This window comes from Trachemys scripta, chromosome 1 (genome assembly GCF_013100865.1).
Source record: "Trachemys scripta elegans isolate TJP31775 chromosome 1, CAS_Tse_1.0, whole genome shotgun sequence".
NCBI classification, from domain to species: domain Eukaryota; kingdom Metazoa; phylum Chordata; order Testudines; family Emydidae; genus Trachemys; species Trachemys scripta.
Window position 1 is genome coordinate 165,097,705 of NC_048298.1, and position 21,860 is coordinate 165,119,564.

The 21,860-nt window shown below is 44.9% G+C and overlaps 1 protein-coding gene across 4 annotated transcripts; it reads right to left on the minus strand.

Annotated features, from left to right (window-relative positions):
• Window positions 1–1,102: 1,102 nt before the first annotated feature.
• GJA5 (gap junction protein alpha 5) lies at window positions 1,103–21,592 on the minus strand. Of its 4 annotated transcripts, XM_034792113.1 has the most exons (3): window positions 21,270–21,592; window positions 2,916–4,060; window positions 1,103–1,637 (listed from the first exon to the last, which is right to left on the minus strand). In XM_034792113.1, the coding sequence occupies exon 2, from the start codon at window positions 4,034–4,036 to the stop codon at window positions 2,927–2,929; it is 1,110 nt and encodes a 369-aa protein (XP_034648004.1). In that variant the 5' UTR covers window positions 4,037–4,060; window positions 21,270–21,592; the 3' UTR covers window positions 1,103–1,637; window positions 2,916–2,926. The 4 variants fall into 4 exon arrangements, with proteins under 4 accessions (XP_034648004.1, XP_034647978.1, XP_034647996.1 ...); XM_034792087.1 differs by having other exon boundaries at window positions 1,105–4,060; XM_034792105.1 differs by lacking the exon at window positions 21,270–21,592 and adding an exon at window positions 19,273–19,953 and having other exon boundaries at window positions 1,105–4,060.
• Between the last annotated feature and the right edge of the window lie 268 nt (window positions 21,593–21,860).

Sequence of the window (21,860 nt, forward strand, 5' to 3'; positions counted from 1 at the left end):
AGAGGTGACTGTTCAAGTGCATGTGTGCACTTTGGCATTAGCCTGACTTAGGCACACAAAGCTCCTGCTGCATATGCATAATGGCAGTGTGCATGCATCGGACGGGCACACTCAGAAATGCCTGTGCACTGCTTTGAAAATGTGGAGCACTAGAACTCATCCTTCCTGCATGGTGCTGGGGACACTGTGCTGAAGGTGCAGTCTTTCAGATGAGATGCCAAATCAAGGTTCTGACCACTTGTGGTCTTAAAGACACCGTAAAACTTTCCCCAAGAGTGGAGGTCTGAGTCCTGGTGTCCTCACCTAATTCCAGCTTGGGTAATTATGTTCTCCCTAAATTTTCCCTTCATTTTCAACAGGATACAATGATCCCCCTTATTTCTGCTTTCCAGCTTCTAGGTCCCATGGGTTGGGAGGTGAAGTTGTGATGGCGGTAGGAGGGGAGACCCCTTGAGTTTGACAGATGGAGCAGGGGAGAAAAGAAGCTTGTGGCCTGAGAGGTGGCAGCAAGGGAAGGAAAGAGCCTCTGAGTTCAGTTTGGGAAGGAGAGAAGTCAGCTGTTTGGACAGGGGAGAGAAGGGGAGTTTGTAGGTCGGACAGCCTAACTTGTGAGAGATGAGTGCCCCAAACTGCTCTTTGAAGACAGTGATGAGTGTGAGTGGTCAATTCCTCTCAGGATCAGGTGCCTAGAGGAGCCTCCTAAGGCCCTCTTCCTCATTGACTGGTTTTGATGGAAGCACAATTGAACTCTTCAGGCTGCATTTTGCTACCCTTGATCCCTTTGAGAACACCTTGCACAGCTACAACCAGTGCTGTTTGTTGCTAGCTGGCTTCCTGTGTTCCTTCCCTTCTCTGATAAACCAAAGGGTGTGGGGTGTTCCCTTGACTCCACCATCTGGTAAAACAATAGTTTTTCAACATTTATAGTTGACCATATATTTCCTCCCACCCACACCCCTCAAACACACAGAATTCCAAGCAATGGCTCACGTTTGTTTTGGGGATCTCTGTGATAGTTGACTGGCAGAAGTTGGGATGGAAACCCATAGATGTTAGCAGCTCACTCTTTCATTCTTGGACACATAAGAGAAGAGACATGAACAAGAGGAGATCTATTCAGAACTTTATTAGGACAAACTAGGCACAGTTGTTTAAAATCTCTCATTCAGGAGAGCACACGTCTTTTCCTGATTCAAAAATACATGTACATAAATCGCTTACAAACTAAAATGTTTTCCTCCTGGTTCATGTGCAGGAAATTGTACCAAACCACGCACTGCATCAGACTCAAGGAGTGACAATCACTTTCAACAGCAGGTATCAGAGGGAATAGATCAGTCCTGTTTTAAATCACTCCAAACCCAAACACACACAATTCAACGATTTATAAGCAGCTGTACATGTTCAAAAGGGCAAGGTAAATGAAAGGGAGTAGGTTGGACTAGGCTAGTTTATCCTCCAAAGACGGAAAGATAAACTTAATCCCCTTGTTTCAGTTCTGCAATGACCAAATGAATGGAGGTCAAGGTTGGGTTTGGGGACTAGGAACCATCCTAAGTGCTGCTTGAACAGCCTTGTTTTGGGATCCTCGTTTATCTCATTACCAGTGTTGCCATCTGATGAGGGCTCAGGGTGACCTGCATGGAGAAAAGAATCAGTGTGTTTGTCGATTTCTTAATGAATAGTTGCCTGTCATAAGAACTGGCAGTCTCAGCAGAGTGGCCAAGGACTGATTGAGTCATGGAGGCCGGACAGTACTCTCACTCTAGAATAAGGTTGGGGTTCATTGGCCGGGCAGGGTGGAGGAAGCTGGCACAACCACTGCCTGTGCTGTAACTCTTCTGAGGATGAACAGAGGACGTCACTCTCCAGGGCTGTCAGTCTAGCACCCTTTCGAAAGAACTAAATGTATTTAAAACATTTGTAAAAGAGAAAAAAAAATCATGTCTTTCCGCACCATAGTCCCTCCTTTTTCCAGTGACATATTTGCATCCATGGGGAAATCCATTTTGGTTAAGTGGACATTTCTCTTGAAACTAGTCTAATAAGTATCTTGGGAAAATTCCTTAGGCCCCTTCAACAGGTAGTCTGGGTAATATCCCGGGGATGCCAGGGTCTATCTGCTGGCCTGACCCTGGGATGAAGGTATTTCCATAGCTGGACACTAAGGCACTGTATTTTTTTGAGGAAAACAGACAATTCTTAACTACTAGTCAAATCTTGAAGGAGCTACATACATAATGTCAAAAATTCAAGTAGAATTCATTGCACATTTACATGGTATAGGTAAGGCAAGGTGGTATAATGTGTCTGGGCCCAGGCAGAGAAAAGGGAAGAGAGAGAGCAAAATATAAAGCATTTTATTCAAAGGCCTAGTGTTTTATTTCTGTTTTTCTCAGGAGAGAAAAGTTGTAACTTGATGTGCTTGCAAAGTGGAGGTTGCGCCATGTTAAAGTAATTCCAAAGCAACAGTGAGGTGGCTAGTGTATGGCTTGGTGAGTTCAATATTGCAACTCATGGCCAGCCTCATTTTTAAGGGGGAGATGCAATCTCTGGAGATTACAGGTCCTGCTAGCCAACGGTTCCATCTCTATCTGAATGACTAGGAATGGCAGGTCCTGTGGTCCCTGTAGGTGGCGCCTCTCCATTAAATATGAGGTTGGCTACCATCTGCTGTATTTTCTGCAATTTAAGTGGTGTGTTCAGGCTCCTGGCAAGTTGCCAGTCTGCTTTCTATTGGGAAAGTTTGCCCCTCCCTGTTCTAAGGCTTAAGAAGTGCTGTCTGAAGTAGGGCAGTGCCATTCACTAAAAAGGAGCAGAGGGCCATAAAACAGAGAGCAGAATGGCAGAAGTTCAAAGGCCACACTGCAGAAGTTTTGCTTAGCATTGAGGCTTTCCCTCCCTCCTTGCCCCACCTGGCAACAGGTCACACAGACAGGTCATCTGACCTAGCCTTACTGCTGGTACGGCTGGTCTTGCTGAGCCTGCGTTTCTCATTGAGATAGCCATTGGAGACCTGGTGGGGGGCAGAGTCATTGGGTGCCTCAGGACTCTGTGCATAGTTGATCTGGATAAATTGGCCTTCTCCAGCTGCATTCTCTTGACTGTGGACCCTCTCAGTGGCAAAGTTGTCCGTGTTCTGCTGAGAGGCCATTTTATTGCTGAAAGGGCTGATGAATTTCCCATTGGGATTGACCAAACACTGATTAAAATCTGGAGGGGGAGTGCAACTTTGAGCCATCTCCACTTGGGGTGCAGGCTCCAGTTTGCCAGCAGCCATAGTGGGGCTGGGTTTGTAAGATTTAGCACACTTCTGCTTGGCTTTTTTCCACCCCAGGTGGTACAGCTCAGCCAGGCTCAACAAGAGCGACAACACCGCCACGGACAGCATGAAGATGATGAAGACGTTCTTCTCTGTGGGCCGTGAGACATAGCAATTCACGGGATGAGGGCAGGGGTCCCGGTGACAGGTGTACAGGGTCTTCAGGAAGATCCCGTAGAGGATGTATTGTCCAACAATGAAGGCCACTTCCATAGTGATGCGGATCAAAATGCTGTAGACATAGGTGTTCAGCAAGCTACCCTTGAGTATTATTTTCCCACTTGATTCCTCCCCACAGGAGAGCTCTGCCTTCTCTGCCACCAGGTACTCCTGTTGGTGGTAAGAGTCGCCACTGCTTCTAATCCCCTTTGGCCTCATTTCTGCCTCCTTCATTTTTCTCTTCTCCTCTATGCGCACTGTGTGCATTGCATGCCCCATGTACACCAGGGATGGGGTGGAGACGAAGATGACCTGAAGGACCCAGTACCTGATGTGGGAGATGGGGAAAGCCTTATCATAGCAAACGTTCTCGCAGCCAGGCTGCCGGGTGTCACACATGAAGTCAGACTGCTCATCTCCCCAGGAGGACTCCGCCGCTGTGCCCAGCACCAGCATCCGGAAGATGAAAAGCACGGTCAGCCAGACTTTCCCCACCACGGTGGAATGCTTGTGGACCTCTTCAAGGAACTCTCCCAGGAAGGTCCAGTTATCCATCTCTGCTCAGTGGAGCCACAGCCTCTGTGGAGAAAGGATGGCGAGAGAGAGGTTCTGAGACAGATGAAGGGAACTCGTTCTTAAATCAGAAAATACTGCATTTGAAAGGCACTGGGTGTCCGTCAGGAATCTGCTGTGAATGTGTGTACCGAAACACCCTTCTGAAAGAAACCCTCCCTACCCGCACTTCAGTGCATTATAGCGTGTGAGTTCAGCATCTGGCTTTGAGCCTCACTGCTGAAGACAGGACACAAAATTAGATGGTTCATTGATCTGTTCTGGTTGTGGTAGCTTCTATAAAGTGTAAATTAGTATAAAGATTACAGAGTGTTAACTGGGCTGCTAAACTATTTGAGATGTACCAGACTTTATTCTTGGTTCAGGAAATATTTACTCTGTGGTCTGAGCTTAAATTTATCCTCTGTGGAATCTGCATCTAAGGTGGTTCTCCTTCTGCTGTATGGATAGCAGAACTGTTCTCCTGGGGCTCCCCAAATGGACTGATACTTTGAGAGGTGAGATTTGAATCCAAAGCTAGGACTGAGCAATATTCTTGCACTTCCTCTTGCATATGCTGGCCCTCTGCTCTAGCCTATTTAAAATGGATGCATCAGTGGCACAGACATGCTAGATGTTTGAAATGCATGCAGCATCTTCTTATTCTGCTGGGTTTCATTTCAGAATTGAGTGCCACCCTTAAAATAAATGTGTAGGGAACCCTCCTACCCCCCAACCAAGCTCTATGATTTCATTTTGTTGTTGCTGTGTGTTGTTAATTCTAACAGTTTCAGTCATAAATCATAAACATTTTCTGGGCCAGCAATGATCACGGGTCCTCTTCCAACCTTGTAATCCAAATTCTGATCTTTGATGCTTGCTTCAGAACACCCCTTTGTCTGATACAGGAATGCTGTAAAATCTTAGCATCAGGCCTTGCTATTTTTAAGTTTGTAAGTCAAAATTCACCACTCAGGTGAAAAGAAACCTCCCTCTGAGATGTACCATGGGACTAAAATTATCTATAAAGACCATTAGTTAGTTATAGAGATCAGATGAGAGGCATGGAAAGATGATCTTGTACTGAAAGCTCAGGGTTAGGAATTGAGAGATCTGGTTTCTGTTCTATCCCAGACCCTGCTAGACTCCCTCTTGTCAAGTCACTTAATCCTTCTGTGCCTCAAATCTCCATCTGTAATGTGGAAATAATGGGCTTAATTCAGCCTTACTGTAACTCTGGAGTAAGAGAGATACAAGAGAGATTAATTTGGTCCAATTATACTTATCTACCTTACAGGGGCATCATGTGGCAAACATCTGTAGAAGAAGTTGTGATCCAAGGGCAGATGTGCTATAGGAGTGTACAGTGTTTTGATGTAGATAATATGCCCACTAAAACACCCTTTTCAAAGACAAAGTATCTTATGACCTCTTAACAAATGGAAAACGTAATAACTACGATGGCAAGATAACAAAAATCACCACAAGAGGAAAATACTGACTCCACAAAGGTCCAGAAATGTAAGTCTTTCCTAATCATCCTTTGTCTTGTCTACAAGTGCTAATGACGCTCCCTGAGCCAAGATTGTTTAGCTTCTGTGGAGAGTGGAGTTTCAGACTTTATTAAATTGTGAAAATTTACTGCAGCAATATGGTTGAGATTTTACATGCACAAAAGTTGAAGTATACAAGGATATGATTGTTATAGGAACAATAAGTTACCCCCTTGTTAAATAGTGTGGGGAGTAAAATGTAGCACTGCACATGGTGCTTTATACTACAATATATATGTACAGTGTCCTCCAGTTACAGCTCATCGTGAGCTTAATCCTCAAAACTGGCTTTGGCTGCTCTGTGCTGCTGCAGGCTGCACTTAAGGGACAGCCAAGAATTCCCCCTGACAGAGGAGAGTTGCTAGGTGGTTGTTCACTTCCCCCACTCCATGCAGGGAATGTTTCAGGATGGGGAAGGGGCATGCCACAAATGGGACTGGGAAGAGTGAGTGGATGGGGCTCTGGCTGATCCTGGATGGCACACCTGCTTTCATACTAGACCACTTCAGTTGCCAAAACGTAGAGCCACCCTGAGGCTGTTCTAAATTATACTAGATGCTGTTTCACCCTCCAGCCATCTCAGAATTTGGGGAGCAGTAAAGTGGTTTAGTCACCTATTCACGTCCCACAGGTGCACTGGGTGTAAATTTGGTGCCACCGAGGATCTGTACCACTGTCTGAATTTTCTGACTTTAGTTCATATACAGTTTCAATGTTGTGGGAAAACACTATAAGCAGACAAAGGATTAAATGTAGGCTGATATGTTGGTGATATGAGTTATTTATAAATAGTTACTATGAAATGATGGATCATGTTTCTTGGATGTTGCTTGGTAACTCCATAATGGGAATGATGTGGTATCTACCCTGTTATCTCCTGATAACTCTGTAAATAGTCTGTGTTACCAGTGAGTCCAATGTGCCATGGCATAGTTGTATATATGAAATATTTTTTCCACAGGGCACAGTGAACCGAGATTTCGCTGTACACTTTTATCTCATCTTATGCATGTGCATGTCCTTTACTTGCACGTGTTCCTCCAGGATTCTGCCTTTGCTAGGGAGCCTCCCATAATTTGAAGTAGATGGGTGGTTGATACTGCCAATACGATTATATCCTATCAACACTGGTTAATGCTAGTTGACTTTTCTCCGTATACCCTGTTTGCTAAGGCAAAAATTTCCAGTGCCCTCTTTTGAAGTAAAGTTTTAAATCCAAATAGTTGCCACACTGGTCTTCTGTGGACTTGAATCATGGATTTAGCTCAACTTCTCTTCAGTTCTAATGGTTTCTGTCACACACTGGAATTGTCTACAGTTTTCCGATGTTTCCAAAGTACTAAAACTTGTTGCTCAAGTTATAGGACTCTGCAGTTCTAGACATGAATTAAATATAAAAATCTAAATTAATGCAAGATTAAGGTGAAAAAATAACGTGTGAAAAGTTCAGAAATAATGGAAAGGGTTATTGGAGTAACATTAATTTACCCACATTACACATTCATAATATTTCCCATGACTAACTGAACCGTTTAAATACATACCTAACTTTATATACTATGGGTTGAATCTTCACTAGAAAGAAAGGTGTGTTTTTAACTCAAGTAGCTAACATGAGGTAAAATTCTGCTGAAGACTACTCCTGGGGGAATTCTGTGCCCTGTGGGGAGGAGGCGCAGAATTCATACTTTCTGCAAATTTCTTGGCTCCCCCCCGCAGAAAAATGGGGGAGCAAAGAAATCTGTGGGGAACACATGCCCCTTCTGTGGCAGCCTGGGTGCCTCTGCTGGGAGCAGCCGGCAGCAGAGAGATCACCGCTGGGGGGAGGAGGGAGGCTGGGCGTGCGTCCGTGGAGAGACATTAAGGGGGTGGGTCTGGATGCCAGTCTGCGTGTCAATGAGTGAGAGTAAGGTGACCAGATGTCTCGATTTTATAGGGACAGACCAGATATTTGAGGCTTTTTCTTATGTAGAAGCCTATTACCCCCCACCCCCATCCCAATTTTTCACACTTGCTGTCTGGTCATCCTAAAAGAGAGACTCCCTCTGTCCCTCTCATCCCTGTTGCTGCATCCTGGGCTTGGAGGCGTAGTGTGAAGCAGGCTCTGTCCCTGAGGCACAGCAGAAATGTACCAGCTGAACAGGCAGGCTCCTGATGTTCCCATTGTTAGTTAATTAAGGCTCCTGTACCTTGTCAGAGTGGTGTAAAGGAGCCTTATTGTGTAGGACCCTAATGGAATCCTCAGCTGGGAAAGTCTATGGGCTTTCTCCTTTTTTCCCTGTGCCAGAGGGGCACAGTGGGGTTAGATCACAGCTCAGGATCTATTTTACTTATCCATTACAAAAAAAAAAAAAAAAAAATGCCGAACAATGATTAGCAAATCTGTATGACTTTCTTGTGTGAAAGTCTGAACAATTTAAAGCGACATTCTACTTTACAGAACACCAAACACCAAAATAAAAGTAATGTAATTTAAATGAAAATCCAGGATTATAACTGGACTGCAGGGTCTTGGTTGCGAAGTATTGGTAACTTAACTTTCATGTGTTTAGGAAATGTTGAACAGTTATTGTGATTGCTTTTCTGCATGGTAGTTTAAATAAATTACCCAAATAAGCGAAACTGGTGTGATTATATTGCACTATTTTGACAAATAAAATATGCAGAATTTTACATTTTTGGCGCAGAATTCCCCCACGAGTAGAAGACGCCAGTTTGGAGTTTTCATAGGAATGAGCTGATTGAGGCAAACTCTAGGCTCCTTCATAGTCTTTAACTCCACCTGCTAACATGAAAATGCCATACTGCCTCGTCTTCACTAGGATTTTACCTCATGGTAGTTAACTAAGTTAAAAACATACCTTTTATTTGTAGTGAAAACAAGGCCTGTGTGCAATGTGGCAAGTTGATAATATTATGAGAACCTTATCTTTTCCATTGCCACACATTTGTGTCTTTAAATTCAATAACCTTAAAATTAATATGAGTAGTTAATTTTTTTGTGCATTTTTAATAGTCTTAACAGTGAAGTGAAAGTTGTAGCTGCTGTTCTGCTGTCTGTGATGTCACAGAAGTAGGACTTTATTAGGCTCTGCTAAAATCTTAGCAGATGCCTGTTGAGCATACTCAGAAGAGTTTATTTTCAATCACTGACAATTTTATTTGCTTGTTAATTCATCCGCCCTGCAACTTAGATTCTTCCTCACTGCGGACCTGTCCCATTGTAAGACTGGAGGGTTTTGTTTAGCTGGTTTTTAGTTATTAGTGAGCTAGTAAGCCATTCATATAGCTTCAGCCAGGGTTCTCAAACATTTTGAAGTCATGACTTTGTTACAACAGAGAAAAGTTTCAGGACTCCCTCCCCTCCCCCCATCATCCCATAAAGTGAAGAAAGCTTGTCACAGTCCTCTGAAACCTGTTTCTAACCTCCCCAGATTGAGAATATCTGATCTAAGCTTTCTCCCCAGGCTTGGTTGTTCCTAGGGGTTTTCCCTGCAGTAAAACTCCATCCTTGCCCCTAGCTCCTTCTGCTTCTGAGAAAGAAAGAAAGAAAGATAGTGTGTGTGTGTGTGTGTGTGTCTAAGCCCTTTTATACTCCTAAACTGGAGCTAATTGGAGACCCCCATGATCTGATCCCAGTGTGACTCAGCAAATATACTTCTGCATATCTTTGCAGGGTCCCATCACCTGATATCCAGATGACTCAACGAAAGAGCTCTGCATATGCATACAGAGTTTTAGAATCTGCTGCCCTGTTACAGTCCCTTAGGCTGCTAACTTTATACTGGATCAACAAATGAGCTGTGTGCACTCATGAGATCTTGGCAACAGTGGAAGTTCAGCAGAGAAAGTGTATGTGACAAAGACCAGCTGTATACAAAATGATGGCCATCCCAGTTTTAATCATCACCTGGAACAATATTAATGTTAGGGGAAACCAAATATCAAAGAGCCAGACTACCCATGGAATCCAACCAACTTTATGCCTTGCGACAGAAGAATTCTCAGATAAAAATGCTTCAGCAAAAGCAGCACGTGTTAGAACATCAAGCTGGCCTGAGTACAAAGCACTCATATCGGCTGTCATTTGTGTTACCTTCTTCTGGAGGAGGTAAGTGTTCAAGTTCCTAGTTTCCCTTTATTGATAGCACATGGTTTGAATGACAGACAGGCAGTATTTATGCACCATTACTTCTTGCTCTGGATGACACACTGACCTTGACAGACAGGTGATGGCTTCAGGGAAAGGTTAAGAAATTCACTCTGATGAGGTAGGTGGGTGTGGCTGTTACAGCCACATGAGTTTCTGCACTTCGCAATTTCCTTCTTCCCCTAAGCCTTCCCTCCTCTTCTGCTCTGGAGATGCCAAAAATTCACCAGCTCCCCTCTTTGGAGGATTGGCTGGAATATCAGCGGCAGTGATATAAATAGCTGAGCTCAACACTTTGCACTAACTTTTCCCACAAAAAGGTGACAGGAGGACGCTGGCCCTGCAGGATGTTTCTAAAATTAGTGGAGAGACTGATTATAGCAATGCATCAGCTCCATCTGGGCTCACTTCTCCCCTTTACATGGCATGGGACCCTGATTTGGACACATTGACCATGCACATTCAAAGAAACTCTCAGGCAAATATTCATTTGTCTGCCAAAGGTCTGTTAACTGGAGAGAGAGAGAAAGAAAAGAAAATAGTGGCTTGATCTCTCATGTATCTGACATCTGGTTGAAGTGGGGCTGAGGTGTGGTAGGGAAGTGGGAGATGTCAGGGAACTGGAAGATCAGACACCAGGTAAGAATTGGCAGAGTAGAGCGCCTCCCCCTCCCAACATGCATCCTACACTGGGGAGAAAGGTGTATTTGGTGGAGGAGCCAACACTGCTGGCTTTACCCCAGTGAAGAGAGCCAGTCCCTCAAAGGGGGGATTTTCAGTTGTCCAGTTACAGCCAGACTCTCTGGCTCCTTTGCACTGCCTGAGCAGGACAAAAGGAGCTGCATCGGAAGTGAGAATCTGGCCCTCACGTCCTGCAGAGGTGCTAATCACTTGCCGGCCATTCACACACAGACAGTGCTTTTAGGTGTCCAGATCCCATCACAGACAGACAGAGCTCAGATAATAACACTTTTCCATAATACCTCTCATCTGTGTATCTCAAAGCACTATGTAATTAAGCCTCATAACACCCTGTGAAGAAGGAAGGTGCCATTATCTTCATTATGGAGATGGGGGAATTGCGGTGGAGAGAGACTAAGGCCCAGAAGTGCCTCACTCCCATTGAAATCATTGGAGTTAGACACCTAAATACTTTTGAGGATCTGGGCCAAAGTGGCTTGTTCAAGGCCGCACATTGAATCGGAGGCAGACCTGGTGATGGAGCCCTGACTCCCAAACCTATGTACTCTAGACTGCTACAGACTGCACAGAGAGCTCTGCTTTGACAGATTCATTGGTTGTTTCATATGCAGATACAGCGAACAAGCAGTGACTAGTCAGGCGATGTTTTCCCGATCGTGTGTGTGTGTGTGAGAGTGTGAGAGAGAGAGATCAGCCTGGTCTTCCTTACTAAGGCATGCAATGAAACAGACTGGTTTCCAGGCTTTGTGCCAATGGTCAAGTCTGTGTATAGATCTGGACCAGCCTGGTTCCCAATCACTCTTGATTAATAGAGTGGACTTGCATGTTCACTCAGGTTCTTCTCCAGTCCCTTTGGCCAAGCTTGTGTGTAGATCAAATGTCCCTCCACTCCCTAGTCCCCATTCTCAGTTCAGTGAGATGTTTGTGAGGATCACACTGATACCCGGATCCTCAGCTCTTCCTTGAGGAAGTGTCCTTTCCTTCCACACTCCAAATGTGCAAAATCTCAGAATTCACAAAAAAGGGGAGTTAGAAGATAAGGCATTTGAATTAGTTCTCACCCCCTGAACACACACGGTCCTCACTGAACACCTTCAGGTGGATACATCTGGGATATGTCATACATGCAAGGCAGCCTGATGCAGAACATTTTAATCTGAAGAGTTGGTGGAAGTTTTAAACTTTTCCAGTTGCTGAGTTAAATGGCTCTGAGTATTATTGTTTGGTCTGTGGAACCTGATGCTTTCTGTTCTTGATCAGTGTAGAATCATGCATTACCATAGCCAAACTCAGCCCTGGTGTAGTCAAGCTGAATTCAGTGGAGTAACATCAAGAATGAATTTGGCTCATAATATTTTAAAACCTTGATTCAAAAGAAAATTCAATGACTGTATTAATAAGGCCTGCTATTGGCAGGTGCTTAGCACCTTCAAAGTCCCTTGGGATGCTTTCAACATGTGCAGGAGTGGACCTTTAATGGGCAAAAGGAATGCAGTAGATACAATAAAACTGAACTTTAGTAAGCTAAGTAAAGCATGTGTTACAGCATTGTGCAAGCTTTTACTTGAAAACTCAGTTCATTTTGATATAAGCAGAGTGGCTATATGGACTGATAACTAGCTGAAGGACAATAAACAAAGGGGAACGAGAACTGATTGCAGGAGAGGTGGAGGTGTCCAGTGCAACTCCTGTTGCTTCTTCCTCTACAAAATATCTGAAATTCTCACCTCCACCTCAGTCCCACTCAGAACAAAGTCTGGATACAATTTGTGGGTGGTTTATTTTGTGTATACACACACACACACACACACACACACACACACAGTTAAAGGCACCTTAATAAGGTTGCCAAGTCCACCACTCAACAATTAGGAAATGCCAGTATTAAGGTTACTTGTGCATTCTTCATTCAGCCCTCTTGTGTATATGCATTATAATACAGCCTGTAATTACATGATCACATATTATGATTCCACAGGACCCCTGCTTCCTTCAGTGCTCGGCTGGATGGTGCTCACTGAATGAGCAGCTATTCAATATTTTATTTTATCCTCCTTGTTCAGTGTAAGATCATATGCCTTATTTTACTGCACATTATTCAAACCATGCTCTGAAGCCAGAATTATTATTTCCTTGTGGGCTTTTCTATGGTGCTCATCACTATAGTTTTGAGTACTTCAGAAACACTAATTTATCTTCACAACATCTCTGTGAGGTGAAGGGGTAATATTATCCCCATTTTACAGACAGGAAATGGAGCTACAGAGAGATTAAGGCCAAAAGACCCCTTAATTTTGGACACCCAATTTGAGACACCTAGGACCTGCTTTTTCAGAGTACCTAGCACTACACGGCACTTCAGAGGTTCAAAGCATAGGAGTTGACTTCTGCTCTCGCTGGTGGGTGCTCGACCCCACTCTACTCCTGGCCCCCACCCCCACCCCTTTCCCCAAGTCCCTCCGCCGCCCCGCCTAGGGTTACCATTCGTCCGGATTCCCCCGGACATGTCCGGATTTTTGAACTAAAAATAGCGTCCGGGGGGAATTTGTTAATGTCCGGACTTCCCTCTCTCTCCCCCCCATGCAGAGCATGCGCAGCTAACAGGGCAGCCGGATGGTGCCACTTACATGGGGCTCCGACAGCGAGAGAGAGTCCCTCCTCCACTTCCCCCTCCTTCCCCTGCAGCATAGCTCACTCACTCCCTGCATTCACCTCCGGCAATCTGGAGCTCCTCCCCTGCTGCTGCCCAGCGTGCTGGGAGAACGGCTCAGGCCGTTCCTGAGCAAGCTCCCAGAGAGACCTTAGGCGAACCGAAGGCCAATGACAAGGGAGCCAGGGGGTCGGAGAAGGGGCAGGGAGGTTCTGGAGGGGGCAGTCAAGAGACGGGGGGGTTGGGAGTTCGGGGGGGGGGCTTTCTGGGAGGTGTGTGGATAGGGGTTTTGGGCAGTCAGGGTACGGGTAGGGGGTACGGTCCTGGGGGGCAGTTTGGGGGGGGGTCTTAGGAGGGGGCAGTTAGGGGATAAGGAACAGGGAGGCTTAGGTAGGGGGTGGGGTTCTGGAGGGCAGTTAGGAGCAGGGGTCCCAGGAGGGGGCAGTCAAGGGACAAGGAGCGGGGGTGTGTGTTTGGGAGTTCTGGGGGGGGGGGCTGTCAGGGGGCAGGGGTGAGGAGAGGGATCGGAGCAGTCAGGGGACAGGGAGCAGACGGGTTTAGATGGGTCGGGAGTTCGGGGGGGGCTGTCAGGGGGTGGGGAGTGGTTGGATGGGGCGTGGGAGTCCCAGGGGTCTGTCTGGGGGTGGGGGTGTGGATAAGGGTTGGGGCAGTCAGGGTACAGGTAGAGGGTAGGGTCCNGGTCTCAGGAGGGGGCAGTCAGGGGACAAGGAGCAGGGAGGCTTAGGTAGGGGGTGAAGTCTTGGGAGGGCAGTTAGGGGCAGGGGTCCCAGGAGGGGGCAGTCAGGGGACAAGGAGCGGGGGGGAGGGTTGGGGGTTCTGAGGGGGGCGGGAAGTGGGGGGGCAGGGGAGGGGCTAGGGCAGGACAGGGCGTGGCTAGGGCGGGGCTCCTCCCGTCCTCTTTTTTGCTTGCTGAAATATGGTAACCCTAGCCCTGCCTCTTCCCACCCCTGCTCCGCCTCCATCCTGCCCCCATTCCACCTCTGCAAGCCTTCGCCCCGTCCTGCATCTTCCTCGCCTCCTCCCTTGAGTACGCTGTGTCCCTGCTCCTCCCTCTCCCTCCCAGAGCGCCGCCGGACAGCTGTTTGGCAGCGGGCAGAAGTGCTGGGAGGGAGGGGAAGGAGCAGGAACACAGCACGCTCAAGAGAGGAGGCAGGGAAGAGGCGGGGGGGAGTTTGGCTGCTGGTTAGTGTGGAGCACCTGCTAATTTTTCTGGGACTCCAGCCCCAGAGCACCCATGCAGTTGGCGCCTATGGTTCAAAGCACAGTTCCCATTGACTTCAGTTGTGTGTTCTCAGCACCTCTGTAAGTCAGGCATGAGGGCCTCAAGTTGGGCACCCAGAAAATGAGGAATACAGAAGTAGTGACCATCTGTGAAAAGTCTGGTGACTTGTCTAGCATTGCATGATAGAAACTTTGTGGCAGAAACCAGTACGGCATCCAGTTCTCCAGGGCAGCATTCAACTGCCTTACCCATGAGACTGTCCTTTTTTCTCCTGCCATTCCCTAACTTATTCACCACACACCTTCCAGTGTCTGCATCAAATAAAGCAGGTGTCCTCCAAACACCAGCTTCTTTCACTACACCAACCTGAATCATCCCCAGAGCTGCTCAAGTCCTGTGCACTGAGTGAGGCAGGGAGCCTCTTTTTTTTTCTGGATGAAAAATAAAATTTTATAGGAAAAATTTCAACCAGTTCAGCTCTCAAGGCATGTCAGTAATAGCACAGGCAATGCTGCCATACAAAGAGGGACAGAAGCACTGGTGTAGCAAAGCTCTCTCTAGTTCCTCCATTAGAAGAGGTTGACCCCTTATTCCTTTACAGATACAACAGGCAGTTTTTTATATCTATATACCCATTACTTATTGTATGGCTATAAGTATTTCTTTGTTTCAGGAAATTTCTGGAGTGTGGAGTGTTGTTCACAAGGATCTCTCTGTTTTCTGTCAATAGCCAGAACTTTGATTTCTTTTCCTCTTTGTACATTCTGATCCCAAAGATCGAAGTTTGCCAGGTGTCTCCTGAGGGCCATTTCTAATTTTAAGACTTTGTCCTCGTGCCTCACACAACAACACCCGAGGCATGTTTAGATTTCCAGAAAGCCTTTGACAAAGTCCCTCACCAAAGGCTCTTACATAAATTAAATTGTCATGGGATAAGAGGGAAGATCCTTTCAAGGATTGAGAACTGGTTTAAAGACAGGGAACAAAGGGTAGGAATAAATGGTAAATGTTCAGAATGGAGAGGGGTAACTAGGGGTGTTCCCCAAGGGTCAGTCTTAGGACCAGTCCTATTCAACTTATTCATAAATGATCTGGTGAAAGGGGTAAACAGTGAGGTGGCAAAGTTTGCAGATGATACTAAACTGCTCAAGATAAGACCAAAGCAGACTGTGAAGAACTTCAAAAAGATCTCACAAAACTAACTGATTGGGCAACAAAATGGCAAATGAAATTTAATGTGGATAAATGTAAAGTAATGCACATTGAAAAAAATAACCCCAACTATACATACAATATGATGGGTGCTAATTTAGCTACAACTAATCAGGCAAGACATCTTGGAGTCATTGTGGATAGTTCTCTGAAGATGTCCATGCAGTGTGCCACAGCAGTCAAAAAAGCAAACAGGATGTTAGGAATCATTAAAAAAGGGATAGAGAATAAGACGGAGAATATCTTATTGCCCTTATATAAATCCATGGTATGCCCACATCTTGAATACTGCGTACAGATGTGGTCTCCTCATCTCCAAAAAGATATACTGGCATTAGAAAAAGTTCAGAAAAAGGCAACTAAAATGATTAGGGGTTTGGAACGGGTCCCATATGAGGAGAGATTAAAGAGGCTAGGACTTTTCAGCTTGGAAAAGAGGAGACTAAGGGGGGATATGATAGAGGTATATAAAATCATGAGTGATGTGCAGAAAGTGAATAAGGAAAAGTTATTTACTTGTTCCCGTAATATAAGAATTAGGGGCCACCAAATGAAATTAATGGGCAGCAGGTTTAAAACAAATACAAGGAAGTTCTTCTTCACACAGCACACAGTCAACCTGTGCAACTCCTTGCCTGAGGCGGTTGTGAAGGCTAGGACTATAACAGGGTTTAAAAGAGAACTGGATAAATTCATGGAGGTTAAGTCCATTAATGGCTATTAGCCAGGATGGGTAAGGAATGATGTCCCTAGCCTCTGTTTGTCTGAGAGTGGAGATGGATGGCAGGAGAGAGATCTCCTGATCATTACCTGTTAGATTCACTCCCTCTGGGGCACCTGGCATTGGCTACTGTCGGTAGCCTGGATACTGGGCTGGATGGACCTTTGGTCTGACCCAGTATGGCCATTCTTATGTGCCACATATCCTCTGGAATGCTCCGTGCCAACCATGCCGGACTGCTGAATTACTGATTCCTGCTAGTCTATTTTCAATACACTGAGATAAGTCAGAAAATGAGGCCAAATCAGAGCAGAATGTGTGAAATCTCTGTAAAGGTCAAAAAGGAAAAAGGGTTGGGGTAGGAAGTCCTGCATTTTCTGGTAAGCTGCAAATTCCTTCTAGCAAAGCTCTGGAATTCCAGAACCCAAAGTATTGGGAGAAAATATAACGTAGGGAGGAAAAAAATAGCTGATGCTTATAGTTGCAGAAATGTTTAGCATAGTTCCCAAGTGAACAGAGCTTCAGCGAGTCGGACCAGTATTTTGAACTCTGAACCCTCAGGAATTCTCTCAAACCAGCAGAATCAAAAGATGGGAAAAGAAGTGTTTGCTCTCTCCTCTGGGGTGAGTTTCAGAAAAAGAGGAAATGCATAGTTGCTTGGTTTATACTGAAAATGTAGCAACTGTGTCCAGGGATTGTAGAATAACTGTTTCTCTCTCTCACACACACACTCTCTCTCTCTCTCTCTCCCTGCCTCCCTCCCTCTCTTTATTCACAGTTTTAGGACAGCATAGGCAGCAGCAATACAAACCTCCTACACATGCTACCCAACCAATGTACTTCACCCTAACCTGTAGAAACCCCATTGCTTAGTGGTGGTAAGACAGGAGCTCAGTAGTGGTGGCCCATTCAGTCTAAGGGCGTCTCGTCTGAGTTTTGCCAATAGGCTGTTGATTTAGTCCTTTACAATGTGGTTATATATACTCTATCAACTGGACTGCGACAACTACTCAATTTAGCTAGGCAATTGAACTGCCCTCAGAATGTCACAAAATCCTCCAGAGATTTTGCTATTGCTCTATTGATTTAACGTGGAAGGTGCTCAGCTACTGTAGCTAGCTAGCTAGGTAGAGTGAGATTATATAGAGTCATTACAAACCTTTGACTGATTTGGACCGAGCAATTAGGAGATGAAAGGCTCTGTCTCCCATGACAAGCCCTGTCACTAGCTCTCCCACAGTGGGAAGGATAAAGGCAACAATTTCCAGCTGGTTATGTATTGAACTCTGTTACTATAGTACCACAAATAGTCAATATTAAAAGGTAAACACAATGCAAAAATTAAAAAACAAGTGGTAGTTGGGGAAAAATAGGTTCAAGAAAAGCTATTAAGGAGAATGGAAAGTGCTGAGTGTTTGTCTCTGTAGGGCTTTAAAGTTATCAGTTTTTAACTGGGTTTGCTGGGATTAGGATGTGAACCAAGAGGAAGTTCAAAGAACAAAGGGCTCACAACCCTGAGTCTCAGTTACTGCACATCGCACACAATACATGTGATAAGGAGACTTTACAGAGGTGGCACTGTACATTTCCATTGCTCTCCCTAGGAATGTCATGCAGCATTCTCAGGCTCTATGTAACAGTAGAGCTGGGATGTGACACCCTCAAGGAAATGAAACTGGAACATTTTAAAAACCATTCAGCATGCATTAGAAGAAAGCTGCTCCCAATCTACTGTGTGAAGCATTTATACACTGGACCCTTGCAATAGCAAGAAGTTCCCCACACCCTCCTGCCTTAGGACAGTTTCACTAAAAGCTGAGGTTAACTTTAACCAGTGCTGCAGTCTGCACATTTCACTGTAATGAGGCTATTTGGGGCTTTCATTTCACCTCATTGAGAGTTATCCCAGCTCACTACTGATAGGTTCCTCTGTAACTTCTGTAGTTGCTTGTAATGAAAGGAGTTAAATTTTTAGAACGGCCATAATTGTCCTTAGTACTAGTCTGGATGTTATAGAAATAAATGGAAAAAAGAATGTGTGTCCAAGTTCTTATTCTTTTTATGGCTATCCTTATCTTCACCCCCCCCACACCATTTCCCCTTAAGCCTAGCAATGTGACTTCCCCCTGATACCTCTGCAGCTCTATTCTTTTTTCTAAATGACATTTTTACCTACCTGATGTTCAATATCTCCTCTCTGGTCTCCTCCTTCTTCCTGGGGCTCCTTCTTCTTCTTTTATATTCTTCTTTTCAGTTGTTTGTTCTATACTCCTTTAATCTTTCTCTCTCCTCCCCTTCTTCTCCACCACTTTCTCTGTCTATCTGTCTGTCTGTCATTTAATTCCCCCCACCACCACTTTCTGCCTTTCCCCCTCTTTCTCTCCACCTACTCCCTTTCTCTGTCTCTCTCTCCCCACTGTCCCTCTCTGTCTCCTCCCCACTGCCCCCTCCCCACTGCCCCCCCTTTTTCTCTGTTCTTCGCACTTCCTCTCTCTCAAATCCAATTATCCATCTTTTTTGCTTCTTTAAAAAATATCAATTTCGTGTGTTTTCCGCCATTCTTGGGCTTTCTCTGTCACCCTGGTCTGTTCCTCACCGCAGAGGCGTTGCACTGACTGCTGGCTTTACACTGTCCGTCCAATTGCCAATACACATAGTTCATGCACCTCCTCTCTTAGATAACAAGCCCTGGTTTCAAACCTTCCTTTAAATTAAAAGAGATGGGGCTGCCGCCTCACTTATCCCAACCACAGCTAAGGAAGTTCCTATGGGACCAAAACTAAAGAGGGTGATGGGTGGTGTTTTTGGACTCTTTTATTAAAACCCAACCAATCAAGCTAAGTTCCTGTGGTGCAGGGGGGGTCTCTTATTTAGCCAAGAATGCCTTGCACACAAGAAAAACAAAATAAACATTCTAAATATAAATACATGCACAGCTCCAAAAGTTAAAATAAACCCCAAATACAGCATGCTTCATTTGGAGCACAGGAACATAGGAAATTCCATACCAGCTCAGACCACAGGCGGAGCACTCCAGAATCCCATCTTGGACTATGGCAGAGGATGGGGCAAGAAACCCCTTTATGGACAAATATGGAATGACCAGCCCACAGGGGACATGTCTTCCTAAAGCCTTCACATAGAGGTTGCCTTATGTCCTAAAGCATGAGAGTTTATACCCCTTCTAAAAATGTTTTCATCCTAGCTAATGTTGGCTGTGCTCATTACCCATACTCATGTCTACTCCCATCGTTCATTTCTATTTAATGCTTGCCTTCAGTGGTGAAAACAGATGCTGAGATTCCAGCCAATCTGAGCTATGGCTGCTGGCAGAAAACAAAGCTGATGAACGTGTGATGTGGGCTTTGGCAAAAGAAAACTATATTCTGCACAATGGTTTCACCAAACACTTTCTCTGGTAGCCTTCCTTCCCTGCAGTGACTTCATATGTAGTCAGAAGCAGTTCTTTCCCATCCACATTATACATTCGCAGTGATCCTTACCTGCTTACATCAGCTAAAACAGATCAAGTCATTTGAGAACCGAATGTTGTTCTTGTGAACTGAGTGGAGGTCCAAGAACCAGGAACTCCTAAACTCTAATCACAGCTCTGCCACTGATTTGCTGTGTGGTCTTGAGCAGCAAACTTAACTCTTGGTACTATATGTCCTCTTTATAGAAAAATCTTATGTAACAGAAAAGGATAACTTTTCTATAGGTTTTGTTGTTGAACCTTCATATGTTATTAAATAGACAATTATATACCTGCTATGGAATTCAGTTGTATAGACAAAAATAAACAAACAAAAATATGTGGAAAGGAGAACAATATTAAATTCTTTAGGTTGTTTAGAGTAATTTCTATAGAGCCTTATTCAATTTCCTCAGAGCCCTATTAGCTCCATGAATTTTGATAGGATTTGTCCATAAAGGCACATCTATAAAATATGATAATAATACCGACTTAACTGACCATGGTGGTTTTAGGATTGACTTGTTAATACTTGTTTGCTAGAGAGGTGCATACTGTTGTTATTGTTGGGTATGCTATGGCTGTAATGAAACTGCCCCTGCCCCCGCCTCTGCCCCTGCCCCTGCCCCTGGTGGTACTTTGCTGTACACACGGAATGATATGATCTGCTTTTCCTGGCTTCGTTCTTTATTTTTTTCACCCTAAGACTGAACCAGGAGGATGCATTCTTCATTGGGTTGATCTGTAAACCCAGATAAGATCTGGTTCAGCTAAATGAATATAGGGGGTTTCTGTGAGGCTATGTATATGTGTGTGTGTGTGTCTGGGTTGTTCTGCTGCATGGATTGGAAGCATGATTCCTGAGAGCCAGATGAGCCATTTTTTTGTAGTCATATTTATTCTTTTAGTATAAAATCTTAAATGTTTTGAATATAGTAAGATGTTTTCCACCCAAATCTCTCCCTGGCCCGAAGTATTAATCCAAGCCAGGCACAGCAAAAAAAGGTGAGGCACAAGAATGTCAGATTCATTTGAGTTCAGAAACAAAGTTTTAAAGAGTAAAAATCAGGGCAGATTTCCATCTCTGTAAGTCAGAAGCGAACATCTTTCCTGAAGTAAATGGTTAGTTGCAAGCCTTGTGTTAGCAATAACAAAGCATTGCATTGCTCCGTCTTCTGCTGCTGGTACTACTGACTACCTTTCACCTCCTTAGCATCTCAGAGAATCTCAAAGCATTTTGCAAACATGAATTTAATTAAGCCTCACAGCAGTCCTGCGAAGGTGAGAATTGTCTCCATTTTACAAATGGGGAAACTAAGTCATGGAGGGGTTGAGTAATTTTCCCAAGGCTTCAGCAAGTCATTTGCAGAGCCAAAAGCTAAACCCAGGAGTCCTGACTGGCTGCCTATCCCTGACTCTAGCCACCGGACACCGTTTTCTGTCTTATAAATATACACACTCTGGTTAAATCAATAACCATCTCACACAAGCAGGTTATTTTCATATAATAATAAGGAAACCATAAACTGTTACCTCTTTCTGCTGATTCTGGTTAGGTGGCTGGAACAACACACAATGCAGGGGGGTGAAGGTAACTATTAGCTTTGGCACAGACTCTAGGGCAGGCTGGAACCCATCTCTCTGCTAGTGTCCAGTGCTCAGTTGGGCTCCTTGTCTGAGGGAGGACCCTTTAAATGGGGCAAACAAACCCCAGATGGCTCCTGGAACAGCCTCTTGTAGTCTGACACTAGCTGAGTGGCTGGAGATTCCCTAAAGCTTGAAGGATATAAGCTGGGGGTTCCCAGCTCCTGCACTCTGCCTGACATGCACTGGCAGCTGTCTGCCTATTGCTCTTTTAAAGAGTTGTCCTGGATCGGGATATAAATGTGATCTTACGCAGGCTGTATTGTAAGCAGCGACTTGGCCCAAGTTCAACTCTTCCTCTGGCTCCCAGCTACTCTATTTTTAATGAAGGATTTGGGGTTATCAGAAAGGAAGTCAAATTGTTTTAGGAAAACAATAGCAAAGCAACTAAAAGTTTATTAGCTTCCTCCCCGGGGTCTGGAACCAACTTGTCAAACTACTAAAAAGATGGCAGGACTATTTATTTAAAGGGCTAATGAC